This window comes from Fringilla coelebs (genome assembly GCF_963513975.1).
Source record: "Fringilla coelebs genome assembly, chromosome: 14".
Taxonomy (NCBI): domain Eukaryota; kingdom Metazoa; phylum Chordata; class Aves; order Passeriformes; family Fringillidae; genus Fringilla; species Fringilla coelebs.
Window position 1 is genome coordinate 3,701,105 of NC_140040.1, and position 14,334 is coordinate 3,715,438.

General features: G+C 40.5%; 1 protein-coding gene across 2 annotated transcripts in view; it reads right to left on the minus strand.

Annotated features, from left to right (window-relative positions):
- Positions 1–14,334, minus strand: part of CDH13 (cadherin 13) — a gene marked incomplete at its 3' end in the record, with an annotated part of 437,223 nt that overhangs the window by 40,813 nt on the left and 382,076 nt on the right. For both annotated transcript variants that reach the window (XM_084215472.1, XM_084215471.1), the window contains exons 9-10: positions 11,186–11,368; positions 9,961–10,214 (exon numbers count right to left, since the gene is read on the minus strand). In XM_084215472.1, coding sequence (XP_084071598.1) covers positions 9,961–10,214; positions 11,186–11,368 — 437 coding nt within the window. The remainder of the gene's footprint in view (positions 1–9,960; positions 10,215–11,185; positions 11,369–14,334) is intronic.

The window sequence follows — 14,334 nt, forward strand, 5'->3', positions numbered from 1 at the left end:
AGAGTTATACAAAGATTAAAGCCATTAGGGGCTTTTCCTTCTTTTTCTTTTTCCTTGCACTTCAAAACCTAAACTCTGCAGCAGTTTCCATGAGTCAACTGACTTAACACCCCTGACATGGACATGTGCAAAACTGAGGGAGTGCTGTTTTCTTTCTGGGCTAAAATGCTTTTTAAACACTGGTTAATAACTTAGAATATTCCAGGGCCAGAACCTGCACACCTTGTTCCCCTACTAATAGAAAAATTCCTCATTTTAGTCCTGAAGCATGATCAGATGAAGGCATTTGTGTGAAATGCTGCCAAGGACCCAGGGCTGAATCTCCAGAGAGGCTGGGCCTTAGGAAATGAGAATTCTTGTGGAAATTTCCCATGTGCAAGAGGAAACGGTTCTCTGCCAGTTCCATTAAAACAGGGCATTGTGTAAAAATATCCTCCAGGGTCTGGAGTGTGCAGTGAAATCTGGGTGAGAAGGGCTGGCATCTCCAGGGTGATGTGGAGCTGAGCACTGCCCAAGGGATGCCATGGATAACAATGATCTGGCTCTGTGTAGAGCAGGCATGTGTGTCTCTGTAGGCTTATTTACCTGGAGTATAATGGTCATAAAATCAGGAAGAACTCAGTCCCTAATTCAGTAATTCACATTTGAACCAAGACTGAATCTGCAGGCTTACTGCTGCTTAACAAAGTGCGTAATTTCACTCTTACTCAGAAACTATTTTGCAGAAATTGGCATCCTTATTACAAAGTTAATAGAAAAAATTCCAATTGAACTCTACAAGGCGTTTTTCCTCTTACAGTAACATTGCAGAGCTCCATTTAGTAAAAATGAGCGCTTAAACCTTCTGACAATTTCTTCACTGAACTTCAGTTCCACTCCAAGGATAACCAGCAGTGAGCCTGAAAGGAGATGGGGCCTTTGTACCTTGAAATGCTCGGGCTGGGACTGCCTTGCCTCTGAGCAGAGGCTGTGAACACAGGACAGGAATTCTCTGTGTTGAGAAAGCTCCTGCTGCCACATGGAAAACTACTCCCAGATTCAGTAGGAATACAACAGAAATTCTGTGTGCTTGGGAAAGCTCCTGCTGCCACATGGAAAACTACTCCCAGATTCAGTAGGAATTTTGCCACTGATTTGGAAGCATTCATGATTTATTCTATCCTTAGTCTGGAGATGGTAAATTAATAAAATATGGCCAGAATGTGCCAGACAACATCTGCCCAGTGCCATCCAAGATCTGTACTTGCTTTAAAGACACAAGAGCTGAATTGTTTAATTAGACACTTTCCCCTCATGGCAGCAATCTTCCCAGAAATCTTTGATTTCAGTGCTTGGTTTTGGAGCTTTTGCCATCATGTAAAGCACCACTGGTCCCTGGAGCTCCAATCACACTTATAAGCAGCCCAAATAAATTTCTATCAAAGCACCACTGAAAGCTGTAACTACACACAGACGATCAAACCCAGCTGAGTGAGACTCCAGAATTCAATAGCTTTAAAATATTAAGAGAAATTCACACCACCCTCTTCCCCATCAACACAACTCCTCACACTGTGTCCTCAAAACTTGATAGCTAACTTATTGTAATCAAGATACTCTTTACTTCTTCCAGAGACAAAATCCTGCCTTTTCTGAGGCTAGAAAAGAACAGTAATGACAAAGTGAGTTATTGTCTGGATCTGCCTTCCACTGCAAGCATAACTTGTGACTGATAGATCCTATTGTTATATTTCTCAAGAAGATCTGCAATATTGTTTAGGCAGTGACATGAAAAATGTGCCCTATAATTTCACAGTTCACAGCCATTCATTCTGAGCGCTGACACGGTTGAAATCATAATGTGGCATAATATTGTTATGCAGGATAAAGACAGAGGGTCTAATTAAACTCCCCTTAAATGCTACATTCATCCTTATTAATCAAGAATTCAGGATTCTAAAGGTAATATCAAGGCAAGTTGAAATAGGTGACTGGGGCTTATTTGACTTCATGGAAACACAGATTTGTCAATGCTATCATCCACAGCTTTAATATCAACATATTAAGTATGATTTATGCCAACAGAGTAGAGCAGTGGAAAATTTTAAGAACAGGATCTTTTGACAAGTATTGTCAGGAGTGATGAAGTCTAGCTTCAGGTAGCTGGGTTCTGGGCAAAACTATGAATCATGGAATGAGAATTCCTGAGCCCCCTGCTTTAGGTAGCCTTTAATAATTTAATTCAGACACTTCTGCTATTTCAGAGACCAATCAAGGAGACAGAGGTTGATTTTTTTTTCTCCCCTCAGGAAAGGGACACTGTTTTTCAGAACTGCCTCACTCAGTCTGGATGAAAATTTCCCCCCTGCTCTTCCTCCTGGAGAGGACAAGGAAATAATGCTAAACCAACCTGTTTATGTACATTAACCTTTCCCCAGACCTTGGGAACTGCTAGGAAGAGCCAAGAGTCCAGAGAAGATAAAGATGAGCATAGACAAGGCAAGCAGGGAGGCTCCCTCCCCTCCCAGCAAGGCAAAACCTGCTGTAACAAAGCCCAGCCCCAGCTGGTGAGCTGGGATTGGCCTCAAGCACTGAAAATTAAGATATACAACAGCAAAAGAAGAGGTCAAACATCTGCCCTAACACAGAGGCAGAGGATATCATAAAAAAAGGGCAAAAGAATCATCAGGGGGACTTGGAGGTGTCCCTGACTGTGAGAGGCTCTGGGAGCAGCTGGGGAATCGGCGATGCCAGGGACCCTGCCCTGCCAGCAGGGAGGTGCTGCCAGCTTGGTGGCAGATTAAAGCAGCCAGGGAATGTGTGAGCAGCACAGGGACTGAGTGACAGGGCTTGGGAGGCAGCTATCAGCATCTGCTCACAGCTGGGAGCAGAGCACATCCTGCACCCTGCTGTGGGACTGACAGAGGTGGAACTCCTGAATGGTCAGCACCAGGCGCTGGCCACAGCTTGTACAGAGTCCAGCTTTGGCAGATGTTTCTCCTCTCTCAGCATTGGAGTTTGATTCCAGTCATTTGTTCTCTTCTGTCCCATCTCTGTGGCTCCCCCCTGAGAATTTTTATTTATTTTCTTTTTTTTGTCTGTTTGTTTTAATCAGCTGCTTCCTCCACATTAGTTCAGTGTTGGTGATAAATCCAGACAGTGCTGGCCAGCTACAAACCACCTTCTGCACAGGGAAACTGGGGCTGATTTGGCTCCATTTTCCCCCTTCCAGAGTTACATCAGTGTGGTTCTGGGTGTGAGAGGAGAATAAGGGAGGTACAGCTCCAGAAACAATTTTGCTGCTTTCCCTTATTGCTGTAGGCCTAAAGAGTTTGGGGAAAGAGGAGTCACTCACTTTGCTCAGTTAATGAAAAGTGGAAGTCAGTTTGGTCAAATTAACAAAAAAAAAAAAAAAAAAGACAATGCAAATTTAACTATTTTTTCCTTCAGGTATCAGTTCTATGGTAGTAAAATACAAACATCACAATAATTGCCCACTCAGACAGTAGAACACCTTCAAGTGTCAGTACAAAGACTGCTGTGTGCAATGCTCTTGTGGCCACTGAGGACCTGCGATTACAGGCACTGGGTGAGGGAACTGCCCACGTCCTTCCTTTCAGAGTTGATTAAATCTCCTCTCTTCTGGCATTGTTTGCTGGACACCCCAATACCCACAGCTCTCCAGAGCTGGTATTTCTGTGCTTTAGAGTTCACAAAGACAGAAGTGAAAAAACCTTTCTTTGCTTCAAGCAGATTCTGTCTCTCCCTGCCTTTCCATCTAACTTAAAAAAGAGAAAGGAAGAGAAAAACAGTGTACACTGCTCAATACACAGCAACTTCAGATCCAGAGATGCACTACAAATTCCCAGTGGCTGGGTTCAGGCAGGCCATCAATAAAACTGCAGAGCCAACTTGAGATGCTCCTGGGTATAACTTACAGTGAAAAACTCTGCTGCTGCATGCTGAGAGCATGGCTCAGCCATTCATTTGTAACAATGGAGCTATTCTTCTGTCTGCACAAGGAAAACAAATCTCCTGTTGTTAGGAATCAAAGACAAGTCCTTCAGACTCTAGGAGACATATTTAACCATGACTAAGTGTGTTGCTTCCTAAGCATTCACTCTTTAAGTCTTCCTATCCCTCTCTCATTATGTAGTACTTCTGGAAGTGATTGGAGTGTATCCCAAAAAAGCGAATTTATTGACCTCCACCAGCAACAAAAGTGCTTTAAAAAGTCTTGATGTGCAACAAAGTATGCAAAATTGATCCCTTAAGTGGTTGTGAGCAATGTGATGTGAAGCCTCATCCTTGTTCACGGGGGGTTCAGGATCTCTGCAAAAATCCTGGCAAGAGACATGAAAAAGGCCTTTTGAATTGTCTTTGTGATTCATGGCTTATGCATTCTCTGTGTGGAAGGGTGGGGATAGGCAGTCAAGGAAAGGAACAGAGTAAAATTCACTTTTTCCAGAGAATTCTCCTTAGTTTTCTCAACCATTTGAGATTTGGGAGAGACTCACTGAGCTATGAATCCATTTCAGTGTAGTTTCAGCACTATTCTATGGCATTTCAGGCAGCCATTTTATTTTATGCATGCATTTTTTGTACGAACATGGCTGCAACATTTCCACTGATCTCCACCAACTCCATAGGCCAACCCCAAAGTCAGGATGATCTCATCTAAACAAAGCAAAAGCTCCCATTCCCAAAGGCATTGGCTATTCCATCACCCAGAGGCTCTTGGTGAAGAGACAAGCCATGCACAGAATCATCGAGGCTTGGAGAGACTTTGAGATCCAGCTGCAAACCAAACCCAACCCCTAAACTGCATCTCCACGTGCCACATCCAGACACCCTCTGACCCCTCCAGACCCGTGTCTCCACCACCTCCCTGAGCTGATTATTCTGACACCTGACCACCCTGGCACTGAATTTTCTCCCAGTGTCTAATCTGAACCTTCTCTGGGAAACTGAAGGCTCTCTCTCCTCTCATCCTTTCCAAAAGAGACTCACCACAACCTCCTTCAAGGCAGCAAAAACCACAATCACTCTTAATTCAGTTGGGTTCAGCCTCCTCCTTCCCCTGCTCTGATGCTCCAGCATGAAGCCTCATTAATGCTTTGTTTGCAGCACAGAAAAATGCAATTTATATTAAGAAAAACAGAGTCTGTCCCCTTGCAGACAGAGCAGTAGCTGTTCTTTGGAAATGCTGACAATAATAAATGACTTTGCTCCTATTTCCAGACGTGGAAACAGTGTCCCTGTGCTTCCAGGAGCCACCTGTGCTATGTGGGGCAGCTTGCTATAAATATTATACAAAAATATTATACATAAATCTATACCTTATTTGCATACAGAGCTTCAGATATCTCTGCAGCCTTTCATGTTCCCATGAAACTCGGTGCAGTTTTGGGTTCTAAGTTCTCCAGCTTCAAATGCTGCATTTTAATTCTACTTAATGAATTAGATATGCTTTAGAGCTGTAATAAACTTTTCTTATGAAGATATTTCTGAAGCATTGAGTCACATTGCTTACTGAGAATAAACAATATGTTTACATAAATAATTTAAAATCCAAGAGCACAGTAGGTAATAAAAATATATTGCCATGATAAGCCAGGAAACCAGAAAACAACACTGCTCTAATTAAAAATTACAAATACACTGCAGTAAACAACTTATTTACACATAGTTAAAAGTTTAACTATTGAATATTCTGCACTTGTTGAATCCCAAAAAGGGAAAAATGCTGAAACCAATCTCTTCACACAGTCAAATATTGAGAACCATAACTGTGTTTAATTAAGATCTACTGTTAATATTGGGTTTCAGAGTGAGGTTCTTCTTTTAATTTCCCAAGGTAGAAAATGTTATTAAATTTGGCCTTTAACTTCTCATTGACATGTACACTTAGAACTTCTGATTAAAATTTCAGAGGTTGGGAAGAAGTACCCAAAATTAAACTCTCAAATCTGGCACAAAAATAACAATGGTCCCTGATTAAGAAATCAAATTTCAGAAACTTCATTACTGTTCTATTAATAAATTGTTGGGTTATAATTAAAATGGGGCCCGCTGGATTTCTTTCATTTTTTAATTCTAGAAAAGATGGAAACTGGAGAGAGATTTAATGGCTTAAAAAAGAAAAAAAAAGAAAAAAAGGAAAAAAGGAAAAAAGAAAGGTCAGTGGGATCTGAGAAACGTGACCCAGCTTGAACAGGTTCTTTTTCTTTCTGGGAGCAAGGAGAGTGGAACAAACACTGGTTTCCCCCTCTTATTTCCAGGATGATGCTCCCACCTCTGCCTGGAATTCCTCTGGAATTTTCCTGCCAATGGGAAGGGAAGAGCTGGCACTGAGCAATTTCTGCCACTCGTGTGCAGAACAACGGCCACAGCCCCAGCTCTGTCATTTGGAGTCTTATTTTTCTCACTGAAACACATTTTTTTGCCAGCTTGTTTCAGCTTTGTAATGAAATTCTTCCTCAGCCTGCAAAAACACTTGAAGCTGAAGAATAAGAAGGAAAATTGCTTCAAAAGTACAGCTGTCTTCGGGAAATTTTACAAAGTGAGCCACGTTTTTCAGAGATAAGTAATTCGATTCTGATTCAGATCTGCATTGTTCAAAGAATAAATTCAATCTAGTTGCAGACAATGGCAAAAATGCTTTCTCTACTCTTTTTTGTTGGTCTTGAAATGCATTTATCATGTTATATCTAGTAGAGTAACTAAATTTCCTGATTACAAATAATCAGCAGCTCCTTCTACAAGTTCTATACAGAAAATTAACTAAAAATATCCCTGCAATTGGATATATTTCAGTTGTAACAGGCTGAAAAAAATAACCCAAGGCCCACCAACATTACTAATTCTCTGCTGGTCTGCCCATTTTGAAGAGATTTATACTTTGTTGGGGGTGATGTACACAGTCCACACAGCACAAATCTGACATTCATTGCTTCTTGCAGACAAAACATTGCTCACTCATGATTATTAATAATCAATTAATCCACAGACTCATTTAGGAACCTGTGCTGTCCCTGCTTGGCCTTTATTTTACCACATAGTCCCAGTAAGGACTGTTGGCACATTTATAGTCTGAGAACCACGAATTTGGAATCAGTGCTCTGTGAAAGTCCTGCACATTGTCCCAAACTCTAAACACACACCTGTCTGTGGGAATTGGAGGCAAACATTTCAGCCAGACCCCAACCAGTGACTGCTTTTGGCTTTTATACATGGAATTTCACCCTGTCCTTAACTGCAGATGCTGTTCTCATCCCACAGTCTGCCTTTTTCACTGCTGGCACCCAGGTGTTCCAACACCTGTCAGCATTAAAACATCTTTTAAAAATGCTGGTTTATGCTTTCCTGTTATTTTAGCAATAGGACTGACAGGTATTCAAATTAGCCTTTTCCTGATGCATCCTACCATTTCCCAGATTTCCATTACATTTGCATTATTTTCCTCTAACTTACACAACCACTTCCATTGCCATAGTTCCTTTATATGATCATTTCTCATTCCCAGCCCAGTCTAGCCTAATTTTGCTCTTCTTTTCTGCACATAAAAGGAAAAAAAAAAAAATCTTGCTTTTGGCTGTAAGCCTTCCTTGCTTGGCTATGCAGATATAGTAAAACTTCTGGGAAAATTCTCTTTATCTTATGAGCTGGTCAAGATTTGGGGGTTCCTTGGCACCAGGTGTGATGAACTGTAGAACACATTTATGTTTCTTAACTGTTTACACCACCCTTAAAGCAAATTGAAGAGTATTCAGTGAGTCACTGGGTGCCCTTTAAATTCAGGGTCAATGTAGTTTGGAGAAAATCAGCAAAATCAGTAGGTCAAGGGGAAAATTTCGGGTAATAGCTCCTGCATTGTTGGCTTTGCTAATGAAATCCTTACATTTTCATGGCTTTTCTCTCTTAGCATCACACAATCAGGTGTTATGTTAATGAATGTTAATTTTTCCATCTCCCATGAAAATGCATAAATTATGGAGAGCACCAATAAATTCATTTCTTAAACTCAGTCCAAAACCCAAAGGAAATAAATAACTGCACAAACCAGGTTCTGAGCAAAGCTGCTGAGGGTCTGACAAGCAACAGAAATTCCATGCATAGACACAAATTTTTGTGTGTGAAATAAGGGGTCCTTGGAGCAAAAGCTAAACTTAAGAATAAGGAATTATTCTATAAATAAATCCATTTATAAAACGAGGAAAATGATGTGCTAAGGATCATCCTGCAGATAAACTGGTATTTCTATGGTAGAAGCAGAAAAACTGAACCATTAATGCTATTAACAACATTATCTTTGAGGTGATGCAGAGAATTGAAACTTTTAATTATCTGCCTTGCCTTTTTCCTCCTTCCTCAATGAGCACACTCCCCTGCTTCAATTCACCTCCTCATCAGTCAAACCCAAGTCCTTTGCAGTGACATTTTCACCAAGACTTGCTGCTGACAGAGAGCATCTCCAGGATCAGCAGCTTTCTTTATTGTGGAGCGGTACACGTGTCAAACCTTCTTTAAGGATTGCACAATCGCTGCTAAATAACCCTGTGACAGCAGAGACATCTCTGCCCATGGTCTGGATTGGCAGAGCCATTGTTCAGCTGCAGCTTTGAAGTCGTTCTCATGAGGAGTTTATCCCCTTTTATATACACTGAGACCTGGGGGAAATGATACTTACAAGGAAAAATGAGAAATTAAACACAGCTGTAGGTTTTGGTGGTAGTGCCTAACCTGTAATTCTCAAATGCTGAGAAAAGCTGTCTGGAAAGCCAATTTAGTTTTAGAGAACAAAGTGGTTGTTTTTTTATTTTTCTCATAGAATCTAAAGCCAAAGGAACAAAGCAGGTGGATCAAAATATAAGATGCTGATACCACATTATACCCAGGCTTGCCCCTTGTGACATGGCACAAGTGTGGGATTATATTATTACAGCACAGAAATAATAATTTATTTTCATTTATCTGGATAAAGCCAAGTCTTAGCTTCCTTTAGTTTCACTGGGAAATATTTTCTCAGCTCTTAAAAGTAGATGGACGGTCATTATTTTACTGAGGGACATTATAAATGATCATAAACTGATTTTAACCTTATGTAAAATAGATGCATCACTTCCATAGACATTTTAAACTTTTATATATCTTCCCTGGCTCTCATGAAGGAAGAGGAATAAACAAGCAGGTTAAAAGTAATTTTGAAAGTATGTTAAGCCAAGTCTATTCCTTGTGGCACTTGATTGTTCTACTGTAGGAACCTCACGGTGTGGGAAATTATTGTTTCCTGTGTTTTCAATTGCAGGACAAAACATAAATTGCAACTTCTTACTAAGTTAAACATAATTCTGCACTGGCAGGCAAATTCTTGGGCACATTCCCAGTGACTGGAGGATGAAAATGAGGGGTCACTGCAGCATTCACATTTTCTGGAAAAATCCCTTCACTCAGGACTTTGCTCCTGGGAAGCTGAGAAGCCTCAGAGAAAAAGGAAAACAATAATTATCTGATTTGCTTCTCCTGTGTTTTGCTGCTTTGGAATGTGTTTGGAGATGGTTTACCCACAGGTGATTGTTTCATTGGTTTCATGTGAATTGTTTTTACTTATTGGCCAGTCAGGGCCAAGCTGTGTCAGGGCTCTGGAAGGAGTCAGGAGTTTTCATTATTATCTTTTTAGCCTTCTGTAAGTATCCTATCTGTATTTTTAGTATAGTTTACTATAGTATTCTATAATATAATGTAATGTAATGTAATGTAATGTAATGTAATGTAATGTAATGTAATGTAATATAATTAATTTCATATCATATTATATCATATAATATCATATCATATATCATATCATATATGATAATATCATATCATATCATATAATACCATATCATAAAATAATAGATTAGCCTTCCAAGAACATGGAATCAGGTTCATCATTCCTCCCTGCCACGGGCACCCCACAGATCCCGAGGGCACTGCTCCCACCTGATGGTCTGGTGCTGCAGAGTGTCGGGGTCGGTGGCGTTCACGGTGAGCACCACGCTGCCCACGGGGATGTTCTCCTGCTTGGTCACTGCCATGGGGTTGGGGTGGAACACGGGGCCCTCGTTGACGTCCTCCACGGTGATCTGCACTGTGGCTGTGGAGCTGGGCCCGTAGGCGATGTCTGGGATCAGCGGGTCCTCGTTCTCCACTTTGATCAGCAGCGTGTGAAAGGCTGAAATCTCGTAGTCCAAAGGCTGCAGAGCAGAAGGTCAGAGGGTAAGGGTCAAAGACAATGCTTAATGCTTTTTCCTTTAGCCCACAGTGCTGAACTAGCAGACAGCAGAATGAGCCAGAAAGGAACAAGGACATTCCCTGCGCCTGGAATTTGGTGGGAGTTCAGGATTAGACACATTCAGTTCTAAAGGGCATTGAAGATTATAAACATAATGGACTTAAAAACCCATGGAGACATCCCACTGCCCAAGAGCTCACATTTTGTTGCCATGCCTCATAGACACAATTCAATGCTCATCTATACATGTTTATTTATGTGCAACATGTATTTAACAAACAGATGAGTCACACTCATGACAATAACACAAGCTGCTTTTTCAGCTCTTGTCTTGAAACCAAAGGCAAATACATGTATTTGCCTTAATAACTGACAATGCCTCTTCTGAAGCCAAAAAGAGAGCATACTGGTACAGGCAGCAAACAAGGCTATTTTCTGCTTCTCTTTTTTTTATTTGTTACATTTAAGACATAGGATTATCTTCGTACAAAGAGAGGCAATAAATTTTCCTATAAGATTTTAGAAATGTGGGACCAATCCACTCCAGAATTGTGGATTCAGTCTGAATCCATTCCCCTTTCTTCCCTGCGACTTGCATGTGTTCTCTAAGTGAGAATAAAATGTGGCTCTTGAATTCTAATTGTACCCCCAGCAACAAACAAAACTGTTTTGTCAAATGTCATTATTAATTGTGATGCTTACTGCAAGCCTGGCTGTTATTTAAGCACAACAGTTAGGACCAGGCAGTCCTTGTGACAAAAAAAATAAGGTTACTGTGACAGAAGAAGGGGTTATACACATACTTTGGACAAGGGCTGGCAGCCAACTTTATATCTTCTAATAACCCATCCCTGCTGTGCCTTGCTTTTTGCAGTGAACCCAAGGGGATGAACCTGACAGCAAAAGTACAGGGCGGGAGGGGATTGTTCTCACCTTGACAACAGAGAGCATTCCCTCATTAGTCTGGGGGTTGGTGTGGATCTCAAAGCTCTGCCCTGGGTTCCCGTTGATGATGGAGTAGACAGCTCTCCACGCCCCGGTGGCGGGGTCGTCCCGGTCACCCACAGTTAAGTTCACTATTACACCTGTGACCCCCTCCTTCACTGTGGCCTGGAACTGGAAAAAAAACCAAAAACACACAGAGGAAATCACTACTATTTCCATTTAATGACCACACAAAAATATCCAAGGCAGCATTAATTATTTACCCCAGCAGGAGGAAGATGGAATCCTCGACCGAAATTTTAAATAATGCATTCTCACTTCTGAAATATGAGGCAGCACATTTCAGCTGCTCTCCATTAATAGATGGCAGATAAGCAGTGATGTGATGGGAATAGAGCTTGGGAAGGTTCTGATCACAAGAAGACAGTTCAGCTGATATTACTGGAAAGTGAAGCATGTGGAGACCTGCAGTGCTGCATAGCTGCATGTATTCCCAGAAAGGGAACTGAGGGAAGAGGAACCTGCCTTGTTCAGACCGCTTTTTCCTCCAAATCCACTTTTATTTACAAATAAATCCAGTTTTGCATTTCACACTCTTTTTTTTTTTTCCTGAATTATCCCACACACATTCATTTTTCACTGCACCATTATCAAGACACAAAACAGGTCTCACAAAAGCCATTCCCAGAGCATTTTTTTGAGGGCTTGCTCTAAGACACTCAGAAATAATTGGACCTCATGCTACCACTTTGTCTTCATAACTAAAAGTCAGTGCTACTTTCTTTTTGCAGTGGAAGAAGTTTTTTATGACCTTGTGAAATGCATTGCTGGACGATTCAACCCTGTAAGAAAATTCTAGTTTATTCTCCATCATTCTTATTTATTTAGGAAAAAACATTAAGCAAACCATTGGAAAAGCTTGCAAGGGTCAAACTTAATAACACTCCTCACCTTTCAAGTGCTTGAGGCTGACGTGCTAAAAGCACTGCGTGTAAGAGTGATAAGATAATACCTGCTTTGGAGGTGGATAAACCAGGCTGATAACAGACCTAATCCTGAGAAGTGCTGAACATCAGCACTGCCATTACAGATCATTAGGAAATCTTAGCATTTCTAGGGATTAAGCCTTCAAAAGTCCAAAATTACAAACTTTAATGACACAAATAGGTTTTGCTCTTTAAAAGCTGCATCGTTGGTGACAATGTGTCACTCAAGGGCAAGAGTCACCCCAGTGGCTTCAAGACCTGAATAAATGAAATGTCTTTTCCTCTGTCTTACAGAACACCAGAAGTCATAGCAGTGCAGAGGAGTTTGGGGAAATACTGAATCCAGAAAATGGTGTTTCATTAATATATAGATTTCCCAGTCTGGACAAAGAGTAGGTAAAGTGGATTTCCTCATTTGAAAATAAAGAAAAGATGTCTATGTCTTCCCCTGTGTTCAGCTATCTTTGTTTTTCTTCTTTTTCTAATAGATTAGATTTATCTCCCCAAACCCTTTTTCATTTTTTTTGTATAATTTGAGTGCATGCATTCAGTTCAAGCTTTCCAACCTGATTTCATAAAAGGATGACATTAATAACTGGCTATTTCTATCTTCCTTGCTGTATCTAACTAAGCATTTAAAGAGTCTTTTGATTTTGATGGTTAATATGTAACAGGTTGTGATTGAGCTTTGTTTCAGACAGTTCATTAAGCTCATTTGCAGTTTAATTAACTCTAAATGATAATACAACAATATTTTCACTTGCTTTGAAACAAATTAAAAGGAAAACTCTATTAAGAATCTTGGAAATAGCAGAAGAATGATTACCAAGATTGTGTTCCTTCCAATTCAGCCAAATGTTTTCACTGTCAAGCAGACTTGGATACCTCTTACTCTGATTGAAAACAACCAATTAGCCTGATGATATTATTTCATATTGTCCAACTTGACCATGCATTATATGACACATCAGAACCATAAGGGTCAGGATTTTCCCCACGAGTGTTCAGTACCCAACAATTTCCATTCAGCTGCTTAAAAAGGTGACCAGACTTCAAGGAGCCTAATACTAAAGAATCTAACCCTTAGATTTGACCAGGCATCTGCTCCTAATTCATATTGATCCCTGGGAAAAATCTTTTCCTTAATCCTCCAGTCTGATTCAATTAAGAGTTCAGTACTCCCTAGCTCACCTTGGGAACTGTTTGGGTAAAATATTAAAAGATATGGCTGTTTTTTTCAGATACAATATTGGGAAACCTGTGCAAGAAATTTATTATTTTTACCCCACCAGTGCCAGGTTGTGATGGAAAAGGTTGCCATGGTCTGGCAGTTAGTTCAAAAAACATGGAATTTCAGGCTAAGGATGTCTAAACCAAGGACATCTCAGCTGGGATTGGCTTTCTTCTGCATCCCTGTTTTCTCCTTGTTTAGGAAGAGCTCTCAGAAACTCCAGCTGCAGAGAGAAAGGGCACAAGGACCTGCTGGGGGCACGGCACTGCTGAGCTTCTGACTCCTGCAGGTCAAGGAAATGCCAACATCCCCAGGGAAAGGCTGTGCCAAGCCGAATAATTCCAGCTACAGTGGTACCCTCACCCCTTGTGTCCTTCACATTTGGGAAACAACCACATAAACACGGATATTTGGAGCTGTCTGGAACATTAGACTAAAATCTATTCAAGATGGATGGAAAAGCAGAATGATCAGACCACAGAAGTTGTCACAGAGGTCTACTCTAAATTTATAATGTGAAAAGTGTAATAAATCACAGATTTTTGATTGCAAAAGACAAATATCTGCTGTGAAACTGTGTTGCCTAGAAAAATACAGTGTATTTTATCTAGAGGGTGAACTCTTTTGTCTGTTCAGTCACCTTTATTTAAGGAATAAACCTCCCAACATTTAGAAAAATCTGTTATACCATGTCCCTTTCAAAATCAAAAGTAAAAAAGGGAATTCAAAAACTAAGAAAGGGCAAATTTAGGATTTAGATTTGGAAACAGAGAAAAATAACCACAGGTTCCTCATATTTCACAGTGAAAGGTTTACACTCTCAAAGCTTAACTGGGAAATTCTGAACCAGTGCTCTAAAATAAAACTCCACAGTGGCTAACACAAATAATTGGATCACAAGTTAATTGATTTTACTCATT